This window comes from Acartia tonsa, chromosome 7, assembly GCF_053477335.1.
Source record: "Acartia tonsa isolate MP-2025a chromosome 7, ASM5347733v1, whole genome shotgun sequence".
Classification (NCBI taxonomy): domain Eukaryota; kingdom Metazoa; phylum Arthropoda; class Copepoda; order Calanoida; family Acartiidae; genus Acartia; species Acartia tonsa.
In genome coordinates, this window is record NC_137266.1 from 32,758,595 (window position 1) to 32,774,352 (window position 15,758).

A 15,758-nucleotide genomic window follows, 5' to 3' on the forward strand; every position below is an offset into this window, starting at 1 on the left:
CCACCCCCCCCCCCCTCCAAAAAAATACCCCTTTTCCTTATATTTTACTATTTCTTTTTAAATTAAAAAAATAGTGGGTCGAAACTGCATATTAGGATGAACACAATTAAAATATAAATGGAAAATGAAACTAAATAACGTTTCACTAAATTAAATTTCTAAAATATTTTATATCTCTGTTTTCTTATCCCTGTGCCTGCTTCTGAATTATTTGTTGAAGATTTATTTACGTCTCTGTGGCCAACAGAAAGGTGCAAAGCTTTGTTATACAGACAAACCTTTGTCATATTTTTATTCAACCATTTGATTTTTTTTAACAAGTTAAATTGGTGGCTCATTTTTTTAAGGCAATTCGAAGCTTCCTTGAACACTATAAAGGTTATTGTTTTCTTCAGCTGTTTCTCTATAAATCCCCCTCTCATATTTATTGAAATAAAGAAAAAATAAATTGGAAGGAGAATTTTTTTTCTTCTGTGTTGGGTTAGGTTAGATTGGGAACATGGTAGCCCCCAAGGGGTTAGGTACTTTCAGGGAAAGTATCATTTTTTCTTGTCCAGTTTTTACTGGATTCAAACTTTAGTTTTAGGGAAGGTACTTTTAGGATAAATTTGAATTTGAATCTTTGGTGAATTTTCCTGAAGTGCGTTTCTTGTTCTAATACCAGCTATATACAGAAGATGACTTGATAACTAAAAAAAGGTTTAAGAAGTTTATTAGTGGGTTACCAGAAAAATACAGATCATAGCAGTTCAATGGTTTCTGATTAATCTAGACACACAAACTTGCAAACACCCTTATACTTTACTTTATAGGATATTACTTCAAGAATGTCCATTTGATTATCTTCATTTTATAGAAAGGCAGACTTGAAAACAAGATAATTTAAAGATTAATTTTATCAATTAAATTTGTAATTATTTTATAAACATACAGTCTTACTCTTTTAGAGTGTATTAATCTGTATAATGTATTATGAATACTTAAGGGAATACTTAAATAAAAACCTTTCATACATTTACTAAACAACATCTTAACATCAAAGGAAATGAAAAGCAACATGAATAAATGTTTAAAATTTGTAAAATTATTCATTTGAATACCTCTACAGAACAGGTACATAAACCTGTCTGTCTCTTTCTGTCTCTGTCCCTAACTGTCTCTGTCTGTCTCTTTGTATCTGTGTCTGTTTATCTGTCGTTCTGTCTCTGGGTGGTCTGTATGTCTATCCAGAGGTCTATTAATGTGTCTCTTTGCCTTTTCATCTGTCTGTCTGTCCATCTGTCTGTCTATCTGTCCATCTGTCTGTGCATCTGTCTTTGTATCTATCTATCTATCTATTTATCTGTCTCTTTGCTTTTTCATTCGTCTATATATTTGTCTATCTGTCCATCTGTCTGTGCATCTGTCTATTTATCTGTCTATCTATCTGTATATTAATCTTTCTCTTTGCCTTTTCATTCGTCTATCTATTTGTCTATCTGTCCATCTGTCTGTGCATCTGTATATATCTGTCTATCTATCTGTCTATTAATTTGGTCTTTGCCTTTTCATCCGTCTATCTATTTGTCTATCTGTCCATCTGTCTGTGTATCTGTATATATCTGTATATCTGTCTATATATCTGTCTTTCTATCTGTCTATCTTTCTGTCTATCTATCTGTCTATCTATATGTCTATCTATCTCTCTTTCTATATGTCTATCTACCTGCCCATCTATCTGTCTTTCTATTTGTCTTTCTATATGTCTATCTATCTGTCTATCTATCTGTCTATCTATATGTTTTTCTATCTGTCCAAATACTTAATTATCTGTCCATCTATCTATCCATCCATCTGTCCATCTATCTATCCATCCATTTGTCCATCTATCTATCCATCCATCTGTTCATCTATTTGTCCATCTGTCTTTTTGCTTGTCTCTGTCTTTATCTGTCTATCTTTCAGAACCTGAGAGGTAGAGCCCTGTCCTAGTGAAGCCAGAAAAACAAAGAGCGCCACAACTTCTTGATTTATCATGAGATCCCAGATTCTGAATATTCAGATATCAAAGTTTGAAAAAAACATCAGCTAACAAAATCTTATTCTCAGCAATGTAGCTGGACAATATGTCTAAAAAATCAGCCTTGTGACGTCATAAAACAGAGGGAACATTCACATTTTTTAGGGGTTTTCTTTCCCACTTCTCCTATCATATCCCTCATCTTTATGCGTAACATGGCTGATTTTTTAGACATTTTGTCCAGCTACTCAGTAATATTGCATGCAGTAGATAACACGAAAGTTGTATCAACAGTCGCTGATAATTAGTTTAGTTCACGAAATCAGCTACCAAAAAACTACGGTTGTTGGCCAACTAGCTGTTAAGGATTGGCCAGATTATTAGAATGACCGCGGATAAATTTTCTGTCTAAAGGAATTTTAGTCGGTAACTAATTTAAAAACAGCTTAACTTTAGTTTGATTAAAATTAAGCCTAAAATATAATTATTTTGGTAATCCATTTTTTTCAAAAATGACAAAGAGAAAATAAAAAAATGTATTTGCTAATAAAATTAAAAGCTAAATAATGTTTTCTAACAATTATTACATCTCTTTTTTCCGAGGAATGATAGGAATGGATTACAAATAACTTTATATATTTCTAGACGTAGCAAAAATAGGAATAAAAAATTTAACATATAACTATAACTAGGTTTGAATACATAAAAATTAAGTACATTTATACTGTTGAAAAAAAATCAATTTTAAACCTTTACATGTTATCTAATTTGCATAGTAAAGTGTGAGTTCATAGGTCATCTATAATGCAAAGTAGAAAATGATGACTATCGGTCCCTTTGTCCATCCGAACGAAGCTTAAGATCTCGTTAAAGAATGGTTTTCAGAATAACTTTACTGCATTAATCATCGTTAAAAAGCTTTTCAATTTTATTAGATTATCTGTCTGCGTATATATATTTTGTTTAAGAAAGTTGCAAAAAATGTTTTCTCGTCAAAAAAACTTAATTTCTCCTCTTTCTCACATTATAATATAAAATAAAAAAACTTTTATAATAAAAGATAAGTTTCAAATTCAAATTTTTTACTTTAGACTGTAAAAAAAAGCATTTTTTTAGGCTGCTATCAAAGATGGCCAATGGATATTTGATAAGAAAACTCCCTTAATGAGTCAGTCTCTATTAGCTTGCACCTCCATAATATATTAATGAACAAATTTTAATCTTTATGATTCTGAAATTTCTTGAAAAGATTCCTGTATCAAAAAAAATATGCTTTAGCACAGTTTTTTTCCATCCTTTAGTCTACTTAATAGAAAAAAGTAACTTTTTTCATTACTTAAGAATGTTAAGAGTGTTCTATCGATTTCAAACTTTGCATGATGATTCCCATAACATTTAGTTACGATTTTTTCAACTGATTTTTTGAATACTGATTCCTATTACAACAAGGTATAAGCGTAGCATCTCTATAATCCAGTCCTAAAAAAGGAATATATACCCTTAAACAGTATCCTTTAATAAGCAGTTTTGCAACAAATTTACTTACAATTTCGCTTAGAATAAAGTTAGAATAAAATTACCTAAGACTATCTTCTTGTTTCAAAGTGTCCAAGTTTATCTCACCAAACTAAACAAAGTTTTCAATATATTTATTACTTCATGAGGTGCAGTGTCAATTCTTTCAGTGTGGCTCAGAATCTCATTTATTACCGCGTAATTTAAGTTGGTTATGAGCAATAATGAAAAATTATGTATCGTATCGGATTGTAAAGTTATAATAATAAAACCAGTGGCGAGACATAATCTTATAATTTTTCATTTTATTATCTGTGGAACGCTGTAAGTATAAAGAAATAAATATGACTAGAAATAAATAACTATTCCGGTATGGCTTTCGAATCCGATTTATTGCCGCTGGATTGAAACCAGTTCTGAGTCTTGCACCCAGAATCTTAAGAATAATGACATGAGTTATAAAAGGGACAATTTTGATTATTTTAAAATACCTTTGAGCTGTTTGAAGCTTCATCAACTGTCTGATTGTATTGTCTCTAAACAAAAATGTTGGTAAAAATGCAGTTACTTTATTAGAGTAAAACAATCAGGGAGTAAGGGAGGGGACAATGGGCAATTAATTCAATTTAAGAGTTTTTGAAGAAAGGCCATGAAAACCAGAATAATCCCGAAAATATTGTGGAAATTGTAAAGTGATTGTTGATTAAATCTAGAAAACCATAAACTAAGAAAAAAGTTCCAAGAAAAAAAGCAATCATTTGAAAATAAGATTACCAGTATTACAGACTGACATAACCATTCTGTAATTAATTACTAGAAATATCTCCCCGGATCTCTTCAGATGACAGGGAAAGAGAAAAGAGATTTGGTGGAAAGTGATGTGAACACGGAAAAAAGGGGCAGGCAGGCGTATAGCAGGATGGGCAAGTATATGACCCGCATGCCTTCCTGCCCCTTTTTATCCTGTTTATTTCCCCCACCTCCCTTCTCCATTTCTCTTTCTCGTCTACTTTTAAAAAGGAGGTGGGGATGAAGGGAGTGAAATATAGTATGGGAGGGGGGCCGTGTATTTATATTTGAACTACTCTCTGTCTGCAAAACTATATATATTCAAAACTAACATAGCGAGTAACGGCATTTCTTGCGCAAGTCCCCAAACTCAGTCAGAAACTGCTAAATTCTTGCACATTCCCTTTAAGCCAGTCCCCAAAGTCTGAGACTCCTAAAGATTGAATATTCGATCCATTGTCCCCTCCCTTACTCCCTGTAAAACAATAGAGGGAGAAGGGGTTAAATATGTCCCCACTTCAATGTGACCCTGTGCCGATTTTCAATTGAGTCTTTGAAAATCAACCAAAAGCGTCGTGAATATCAAAACAGCCAAATCGCAACAAAAGAGCAGAAAGCAATTTGCTAGAAGACGAAAAAGGTCCCTAACAGGTAGTTGTCTGGTTATACATCAATAACTTAAAATTTATTGCTACTTTAGACTAAACGCTGTGAGCGCAGGGATTAGGGATTGCCCATCTGAATTATTTATCTTCAACTAGGGACAAGAGATGGTTTATCGGAATGAAAACTATTTTTCCCAAACTATACTATACGCCAGTGAAACATTTCTGTTTCTTTTAGTTTTCCTTACTTAATTATTATCTCAAACAATTAATTTTGTCAAGAGAATTTAAATTTTGTGTTCCTTCGACTAAATCCTGTCTCTGTGTACAAAGGTTGTTACTGCCCAGCAAGGAAATCATAGATCTAAAGGGATGAGACACTGGCTTATAAATTGATTATACACAAATTACCTCCTCTGTAGGTTTCAATTAGTAACAGTCCCAAAAGTTATTATGCCAACGAATAATAAAAAGGTTTTCAGAAAACTTTGGGGACTAGTGTAATAAACAGACCAATGTCCCCTTCCTCCCTGAAAATCATTCTGTCTTATTACACAGTATTATTCACGCTTCCTTTTTTTGAGATAGATATTGTATACTAGAGTTGGCTCAATATAACTATATCGCTATTGGCTAGTTTTCTATAAGTACATATCTATTTATCTATTTCTCAATAAATCAATTTTCCTCCCCCGCCATTACTATCTAAAAGAAAGAAGTAAATATTTATTAATTTAAATGATTTTAAAAAGATTTTTTCAATTATATTTTTTTCACATTACCATCACCAAAGGGTTAATATGATTGAAATTTTAGTTTTAATATTTTAACACAAAGGAAGTGTCGCCACAATCGAATTCTTTTAAAATACAGTTTTCTTAGATTTACTCAATTATTAACGTATATTTTTTATTTATGAAAAAAGGATTAAATACTTCAATGTAATTCAAATATCTACATGAAGTGAAAAACTTAATTCATTCCATAAACAAATAGAATAAAGGTCTTAACGCTTTGGTCAATGAGAGTTTAATAAGGATTATTGGAGCACTATGAGTTTTAAACACTTTACCATTGGAAAATTCGAGCTCATTTATAGACGTTTATTTCCTATATAGATCTGTCATGGATCTTGATGCAATAAAGCAGGCCGTTTTGTAAATGTTAAAAATTGGAAGATTTCATTAAATAAAAGTAATCGCAAATATACTTAGTAAATAAATGAAAACCATTCTAATAATGCAAAAAAATGGCAGCTATTCTTTACGTAAACCTTGTTATGACGCGTATCTTCTTCTATAGATTAATTATCTATATTAAGGCTTATTATTAATATTATTATAATTAGATTCATAGAATCAATGAAAAAAAAACTAGAAACATCTTTTAAAAAATATTTGGAAGAAAAAAATGTTTGTGTTATGTTACCTTTTTAAATTATAAACTAACCTAGAAATAGAAAATAAAGACATTTTACCGTCTAATAAGTTCTAAAATGTATATTAAATCAGAGAGATAAGGGACAATGGGCTGTTTATTACACTAGTCCTCAAAGTTTTATAATAACGATTTCTTATTCGTTGCCTTAACAACTTTGGGGACTTTTACTAAATTTAGATTGATTGGTTAATTAAATTAGTGTTCAAAAGTTTCAACCACTAATCTTAATCTACAGAAGAGGTAATTTTGTTTTTCATTATTGGGGAAGTACATCAATTTATCGGTTATTATCTTATCCCTTTAGATCCCAGATATTAAATACCCCACCTGTATAGATGAAACTATAATCTGTAAACCAATAGCTCCAGAAAATCCAAGAATATCAGCAATTAATCTAAAATCGTAAAAATATTTGGATCAACTGCAGTTCACGGTAAAAAAATTCCTCGTAACGAATATTTCCAAAAATCTATGAATTTTAAATGCTGCTAGCTGCCAAACGCTGAACGCACACTGTTCTAGGCGTCATAAGAAGGCCTACAAATAATCTGGAATAGCCATAAAACAATAATGCATAATTATCTCGCAGTGCAGATAAATGCGCGAAAAAGACCTATTTTACGCGTATTTTCTTCAGTGAAGCTTTCCTTTTGCATAATTGGATCTTGGCTACTCCAGATTAATTGTAGGCCTTCTTATGAACCCAGTAAAAGTGTCTGACTATGACGTCAGAAAAAATTAACAATTAACCAATGAGAGACCGCTATATATTTTACCATTGGTCAATTACAGTGAATACTAATAATTTTTTTCTGACGTCATAGTTCGACACTTTTACGAGGTTCCTTCTTATGCCGCTTAAAATGGTGTGCGTACCGATCTGTGCGTTCAGTCGTTTGGCAGCTAGCAGCCTTTAAAATTCATAGATTTTTAGAAATATTCGTTAACAGGAATTTTTTACCATGAACTGCAGTTGATCCAAATATTTTTACAAACAAGGACGATTATATTCAGCATTAGCAACGCTCTAAAAAGAGTAATACTTGATCAAATCCTATGCATAAATATGACGAATCGCCATTAACTTAAAATGTAATAAAAATATATAAAAATGGAATTAATAAACAGACAAGACATCTATCTTCTATATTGGTTTAGAAAAAAGACATTTTATCTTTTAAAAATTGATGTCCTGATAATGTAGTCAAGTACATAGTATTTCCTCTATATAATTATACTCGCATGATCGATAGAGCAACGGACAAAGTTAATCATAGAATTGCATGAATTTCAAAAAAATAGATTGATAATCATTTATTTCTAAATGTGATTTACCTCAGCAGGCCACCAGCAAAGACAAGACCAAAATTAAACCTAAAATAATAAATGAATTATATATTTTGTTTTATTTTTAGCTTATCAAAAGCTTAACAAACCAAGGCTTGTCAATTCTTGTCATCTTTACACTTTTGTTATTTTTACGTCTTTTTAGAAAGAGAAATAAATTGCCAATTCAAGCCCGCTTTATATTTCACTCCACAACAAAGTTTATCCCACAAATTTATTTAAATAAATCAAGTTAAAAAAAATGCTGAATCACAACTACATTAGCAAAAAGCGAACACCTGGGCTTGACGCGTAGCGCATCCGCTCGTCGTCGGGAAGGTGATAGGTTAGAATTTCGACTGAACACCGTGTCATAACTAAAGACTACTAGCTTCGTACTGCTGATGAGGTTCAGCGGACACTGAACAGGTTAGATTACCTGATACTGGACAAGATGATGCCCTTGCCAGATCTCAGAAGCTTTTCCAGCTTTTGAAACTGATATTTTACCTATAAAGCAAAGATATTACAATTGCATGTATAATGAAGAGCAGCCATAACAAGCAAGAGTTTTTTAACATACAAAATAGTAATTTAAATCTTTTTAAAACCTGATATTAAAAAAATTGCAATTTTCATTTTTGAACTCTTATATTAAATTTCTTATCATATATATTTTTAAAGAAGTTGTATCAACTTTTTTGCTTTTTATTTAAGATAGCTAGCCGGTTCTTTCAGTAAGTAGTAGATGTAAAAATTTTCATAGAATTCAGATATGCAATCAGTTTTTTTTGTAGACCTTTAAGGTACTAAAAAGCAACAAAATAAAAGAAGAAAATAGCCAGTATGAACAAAAATAGTAAGATCTTTAATTTGACACCTTACTTTTAAAATTCTGTTGAGTAATTGTTGAAAAAATCTATTTTTTAACCTCGGTTTAATCAAAACATTAAACCTAAATATTTTCTCATACAGACATAAAAAATATGGGTTCATATATACCATTAGAATGAGAAAAATAATATGAATCCATTCTAAGCAAAATTGAAAAAGTTTAAAAAAATTGTAATAAAAAATTAAAAAAATAAAAAGTTTATTTTAAGAATTGTAACTACTAAACTAGCCAATCACAAATCGCAAAAATTGACGAATCGGGAAGCTTCACCTATTAAATTAACCTATAGAATTGCCAGAAATAAAGGAGAACGCTCATACAATATATACAATAGATACTACAATAAATATAGTGATATTAAAGAACATGTAAAGAATGAAAAATTATGAACAAATATGCATCAGTCTGTTTATAAACTTCAAAACAATGCAGTTAAAAATACATTATTGTTTCTTGTGTTTAAAAAATATCTGCTACATTGCATTGTCTTTTGTTTAGGTTTTGTTCAGGTTTGGTTCAAGCTATCTCTTAAGAGCCGAAAATTATGATTCTTAAAATAAACTTATTTTTTTTTATTATAGTTTTATAAAACTTTTTCAATTTTGCTTAGAATAGATTCGTAATATTTTTCTGATTCTATAGGTATATATGAACCCATGTTTTTTATGTCTGTTTGAGAAAATATTTAGGTCTAAAGTTTTTATTAAACCGAGGTTAAAAAAATAGATTTTTTCAATAATTACTCAACAGAATTTTAAAAGTAAGGTGTCAAATTAAAGATCTTACTATTTTTGTTCATACTGGCCATTTTCTTCTTTTATTTTGTTGCGTTTTAGTACCTTAAAACCGACTTAATTATTTTTTTAAAAAACTTAAATTACTTAAAAAATAAGAGGTCTACAAAAAAACCGATTGCATATCTGAATTCTATGAAAAATTTTACATCTACTACTTACTGAAAGAACCGGCTAGCTATCTTAAATAAAAAGCCAAAAAGTTGATACACCTTCTTTAAGAGTTTAAATAGAAATAATTATGTAATTTTATCCTTTTGTTAAAATTAAGTTAGAACTAGAGGTATTGTTATCATTTCAATAAGAATCTGGAAATTTTGCATCAATTAAGGAATTTAAAAAGGTAACTGTATAACCCTTTCAGTATTTTAGATCACTTAAATAACATCAAAAGTACTTATTGAAGAAAAATAAGTATGTCAAAATTTCTAAGAAGTAAAGTAATTTTTCAAAAAACGAAATAATTTTTTCTAATAAATAGCCATTACTTATGTTTAATGTATAAAAATTAGGTTAGGTTAGCCCCTTGCAAGGATTAGGCCTTGCAAGATACAGTCTCCCACAGGGGCTAAGGGCTTAGATTCAGTTCGTGTATGCAACCCCGATTGTGTGGAATTCAAATGAAAACCTCATAAATATAAATTAATTTACTTATAGGATAAAATGGTAGGGTAATGCCCATGAATATAAAAAAGAAAATCACAGTGTTTAGAATTTCAAGCTCTAATTATTTATAATGTATAAATATAGGACTCATAACAGTCTTAAAGCAGAAAAAATCAAAGTAAGTTACAGAGCAGCTGTTGTACTAAAGACATATTTACTTGTTCTTTGGGAGGTATAGGGTTTATATCGGAATCTTCAAGAGGTAGTTGGTAACCAAGCCAAAGTAAATTCCACATCCAATGGAAGGTTAATCTAAAAAGAATCAATTAAATTGAATACTAGTACTGAAGAGCTAATCAAGTCATATCCTAAGATAATGTTTGAGAAGTTTTTTATCGGTGAAGCTATTCTTTAAGTTTTATGTATGTGTGTTCAACTGTCCGTCACCCTAGTTTTCTAATGATTTTTTACCTTTTTAGAAGCGAAGCTACTCTATAATTCGAAATGTCCGTCCGTCTGTCTGTCTTCTTATAACATATGCCCATCTAATCTATACTTTGGTTTGACCATCTGTCTGTTTGGGGTGCTAGATTGATTCCTAGCTTTTCATGATTTCATTATTTTCTCAACTCCTTTATAAGATAATGGGCTGAAATTTTAAAGGGTTGCTTAAATTTACATTATACATTTTTTCCTTAAGTTTTATTACGATTTTTCAATTAATTGGGGTGCTAGATCGATTCCTAGATTTTTAGATTTTCTATCGTTTTCTCGATTCCTATTCAGGATTTGCAGCTCAAATTATCAGGGATTGAATATGCTCATATTCTATATATTTTTATCAAGTTTAACTAAGATTTGTTATAAATTGCGGTGCTAGATCGATTCCTAATTTTTCGTGATTTTAAAGGTTTCCTGATTTCCCTATTTTATAAAGATTTATGTTTATTGTATGACACTGCTTTATAGTAATTTTTTCCGATATCCATTCATAATTTTGAGCTTCGCTACTTACGGATGTTGTCATCCTTGTTTTTTAACTAATATAAATATTATTAAAGTAAGCATTAAGACACATGTTATATATACGTAAAGACAAAATAATTTCTTGCAAAGAAATAACAATTTTAATATTATTTTCATATAAGATAAAGTTTTTTTAGTCCGAACCTGAAGATCGTGAAAATACTGGTCCTTATTGTCTTTTTTGGGTAAACTTTATCAATGTCTTGAAGTGGTTTAGGCTATTTTCTGAACATATCTGCCCTTTCCCAGAAGCTAGGGGCAAAGCAACTAGTAGAATAAATAGTCTAATATGATCTTACTTTGAAATGATGTTGGCACTAGCGAATGAATAAGCATATGATGGGGTATGAGGTTTTCGTTGTCCAGATTTCTAAAAAATAACAGTTGAAGTATAGCTACTCTTTAACTAAAGCATTTCCGCACGTCCTACTAACTTTCTAATGTTACTAAAAAGACAGCTATTCAAAATGACTCAAAGTAACAAAAAAGACAGATTGTCCTTATCTACTTCGATAAATTTAAATCAATGTCCACTGAACAAATTTTAGATAATAGAAAATTTCTACCTGATTCCATCTGGTGATTGTATTTAGAACTATTATCAATATTACACAACATGAAGATATCACTGAAAAGAATAATTAAATTATCTAAGATCTAATTTTCAATGACCAATTAATTTCTTGCTGTTCTCCATATTATTGTAATCAGCCACCAAAACGTGAAATTATCTATTACATTATCCTTTAACCAAAGTAACAGGATGTCTGTTGTCTGTTTGTGTGTTTATGTGTCTGTCTGTGTGTTTATACCGAAGGATCTCGCTAACAGGGTAGTTTCTCATAGGTCCCGGGAAGGTTTACAGCTATTTTGGGGGAGGGTACCACCACCCTCCCAAGAGAAATTACAATAAATCGAATTTTCCCCCCTCAAATAGAGACTCCTACGTAACATTGAAAAGTATCGTAGCAATTTAATAAAGACTCCATCGCAACATTGCAAGGTATCTTATTATTTTTTTTAAAACACCAAACATTTAAAGTGCCACTAGAGGCCTCTAGGGGGCGTAGCAGTTAGTATATATATACACTAATTGCTTCGTCCCTAACCCCTACGGAAGGGTGGGGGAGGTGAGAAAAATATCCTAACCAACCTAGACATGCTTACAGGTTCCCTATAAATAACAAATTTGTACCAGAATTATTAGGAATTTTTACCTTCAGAATAAAAAATTTGTACTACTGGACATACTAGGAATTTATAACATTTATAATTTTTTTTATTTTTGAAAGAACTGTTTGAGACATACTTACACAAAAGGAAAGTGCTAGCCATACTAAATGCCAGCTTGATATGACTTGAATCTAGACCAGCAGCATTATACTCTTGCATACGGTATCCATTACTCAGCAGTATGTAAATCTAAAATGTATATTATTCTGACTATCGTTTCACATTTTTACAGTGCAATATGAACCAAGAATCTTAAAGAAAATTTTGGCCTTTGAACTTTGTCTGCTAAATTTTTTTTATTAATGTTTCTACTTTTTTTCTGTTATCTTAAAAGATAAGATAATGGACGGTTAATGATGTTTAAAAGGTTGCACTGTACACTGAAAGTTTGTACTAACTTATAAGGTTTATTAAAGTACCGAAGTTTATTAAGCCAACGAATGTTTTTTAGTCTTTACAACAATTCAATGTTAATCTGATGTAAAATTGCTTGTTAGGAATACCCTCTAACACTTAATTTAATACATTCTCTGTATTTAACATTCAAAACGTCAAGTTAAATTGACATACCGTCTGATAATATAGAGATTCTACACTTTTACAATTATACCTTATCAATACAAGAATCTCTATTAAAGTATATTGTACCTGGAAGGCTGGTATTAGTGCCAGGGCTGCTATGTGGCCAGCAGATAAACAAGAATAGAAATATAACAAAGAGCCCAACCTAGATATAAATAAAAATACACAAGAATATTTATTGTTTTTGCTGACAGAAAAGTTAAGACAATAATATTTTCAAACTCAAAATATCTTTCTTTAAAAAAAAATTTATAAAGAGTCACTCTGAAAAGAAAAGATAACTTAAGCTTTTAAGGACTAGTAAAATCAAATCTCACACAACAGCTTAAAAATAATAAAAATTTCGGGTATAGTCCTTTCCATGACATCGCTCCATATGGGGCGATGATTTTCTATAGCTCCTTCAAGGAGCTATAGCATAGCCTCTTATCATATGGAGCGATGTGAAAGCCCCTTTTAAGGAGCGTTCATATCGCCCCTTATGATAAGAGGCTATGCTATAGCTCCTTCATGGCCTCTTAATAGCTCCTTTGAAGGGGCGTTAATATCGCCTCTTATGATAAGAGGCTATACTATAGCCCCATGATGGCTCCTTCATAGCCTCTCCATCGCCCCTCCGTAGTCCCTTACCTTAATTTATATAACATCCCACTTGATGGCCCCTACATCGCTCCTCCATCGCCCCTTCTCCAAATTTATATTACATTGTACTTTGATGGCCCCTACATCGCTCCTACATCGCCCCTTCATCGCTCCTACATCGCTCCTTCATCGCTCCTTCTCCAAATTTATATTAAATTGTACTGTGATGGCCCCTACATCGCTCCTACATCGCTCCTTCATCGCTCCTACATCGCCCCTCCATCGCTCCTCCATCGCTCCTTCATCGCTCCTTCTCCAAATTTATATTAAATTGTACTGTGATGGCCCCTACATCGCTCCTACATCGCTCCTTCATCGCTCCTACATCGCCCCTTCATCGCTCCTTCTCCAAATTTATATTACATTGTACTTTGATGGCCCCTACATCGCCCCTCCATCGCTCCTACATCGCCCCTCCATCGCTCCTTCATCGCTCCATCTCCAAATTTATATTACATTGTACTTTGATGGCCCCTACATCGCCCCTCCATCGCTCCTACATCGCTCCTTCTCCAAATTTATATTAAATTGTACTGTAATGGCCCCTACATCGCTCCTTCATCGCTCCTTCATCGCTCCTACATCGCCCCTTCATCGCTCCTTCTCCAAATTTATATTACATTGTACTTTGATGGCCCCTACATCGCCCCTCCATCGCTCCTACATCGCCCCTCCATCGCTCCTACATCGCTCCTTCATCGCTCCTTCTCCAAATTTATATTAAATTGTACTGTGATGGCCCCTACATCGCTCCTACATCGCTCCTTCATCGCTCCTACATCGCCCCTTCATCGCTCCTTCTCCAAATTTATATTACATTGCAACTTGATGGCCCCTACATCGCTCCTCCATCGCTCCTTCATCGCTCCTACATCGCCCCTTCATCGCTACTTCTCCAAATTTATATTACATTGCAACTTGATGGCCCCTACATCGCTCCTCCATCGCCCCTTAATAGCCCCTTACCTTAATTTATATAACAAAGCTCCTATATGGCCTCTCTATCGCCCCTTAATAGCCACTTACCTTAATTTATATAACATAGCCCTACATAGCCTCTCCATCGCCCCTTAATAGCCCCTTACCTTAATTTATATAGCATAGCCCCTACATAGCCTCTCCATCGCCCCTTAATAGCCCCTTACCCTAATCTATATAACATAGCCCCTACATAGCCCCTTCATCGCTCCTTCTCCAAATTTATATTACATTGTACTTTGATGGCCCCTACATCGCCCCTACATCGCTCCTCCATCGCTCCTTCATCGCTCCTACATCGCCCCTTAATAGCCCCTTACCTAAATTTATATAACAAAGCTCCTATATAGCCTCTCCATCGCCCCTTAATAGCCCCTTACCTTAATTTATATAACATAGCCCCTACATAGCCTCTCAATCGCCCCTTAATAGCCCCTTACCTTAATTTATATAACATAGCCCTACATAGCCTCTCCATCGCCCCTTAATAGCCCCTTACCTTAATTTATATAGCATAGCCCCTACATAGCCTCTCCATCGCCCCTTAATAGCCCCTTACCCTAATCTATATAACATAGCCCCTACATAGCCCCTTCATCGCTCCTTCTCCAAATTTATATTACATTGTACTTTGATGGCCCCTACATCGCCCCTACATCGCTCCTCCATCGCTCCTTCATCGCTCCTACATCGCCCCTTAATAGCCCCTTACCTTAATTTATATAAAAAAGCCCCTACATAGCCTCTCCATCGCCCCTTAATAGCTCCTTACCTTAATTTATATAACATAGCCCCTACATAGCCTCTCCATCGCCCCTTAATAGCCCCTTACCTTAATTTATATAACAAAGCCCCTACATAGCCTCTCCATCGCCCCTTAATAGCCCCTTACCTTAATTTATATAGCATAGCCCCTACATAGCCTCTCCATCGCCCCTTAATAGCCCCTTACCCTAATCTATATAACATAGCCCCTACATAGCCCCTTCATCGCTCCTTCTCCAAATTTATATTACATTGTACTTTGATGGCCCCTACATCGCCCCTACATCGCTCCTCCATCGCTCCTTCATCGCTCCTACATCGCCCCTTAATAGCCCCTTACCTTAATTTATATAACATAGCCCCTACATAGCCTCTCCATCGCCCCTTAATAGCCCCTTACCTAAATTTATATAACAAAGCTCCTATATAGCCTCTCCATCGCCCCTTAATAGCCCCTTACCTTAATTTATATAACATAGCCCCTACATAGCCTCTCAATCGCCCCTTAATAGCCCCTTACCTTAATTTATATAACATAGCCCTACATAGCCTCTCCATCGCCC

The 15,758-nt window shown here is 33.1% G+C and overlaps 1 protein-coding gene across 1 annotated transcript in view; it reads right to left on the reverse strand.

Moving 5' to 3' along the window:
* Window positions 1-158: 158 nt before the first annotated feature.
* The window catches only part of LOC145324505 (ATP-binding cassette sub-family C member 9-like), a 50,137-nt gene continuing 34,537 nt past the window's right edge, over window positions 159-15,758 (reverse strand). The window contains exons 5-17 of the mRNA XM_080167089.1: window positions 12,877-12,955; window positions 12,309-12,417; window positions 11,562-11,623; window positions 11,295-11,365; window positions 10,188-10,281; window positions 8,114-8,184; window positions 7,684-7,722; window positions 6,676-6,742; window positions 4,006-4,050; window positions 3,580-3,626; window positions 1,948-2,029; window positions 635-689; window positions 159-277 (exon numbers count right to left, since the gene is read on the reverse strand). Coding sequence (XP_080023215.1) covers window positions 159-277; window positions 635-689; window positions 1,948-2,029; window positions 3,580-3,626; window positions 4,006-4,050; window positions 6,676-6,742; window positions 7,684-7,722; window positions 8,114-8,184; window positions 10,188-10,281; window positions 11,295-11,365; window positions 11,562-11,623; window positions 12,309-12,417; window positions 12,877-12,955 — 940 coding nt within the window. The remainder of the gene's footprint in view (window positions 278-634; window positions 690-1,947; window positions 2,030-3,579; window positions 3,627-4,005; window positions 4,051-6,675; window positions 6,743-7,683; window positions 7,723-8,113; window positions 8,185-10,187; window positions 10,282-11,294; window positions 11,366-11,561; window positions 11,624-12,308; window positions 12,418-12,876; window positions 12,956-15,758) is intronic.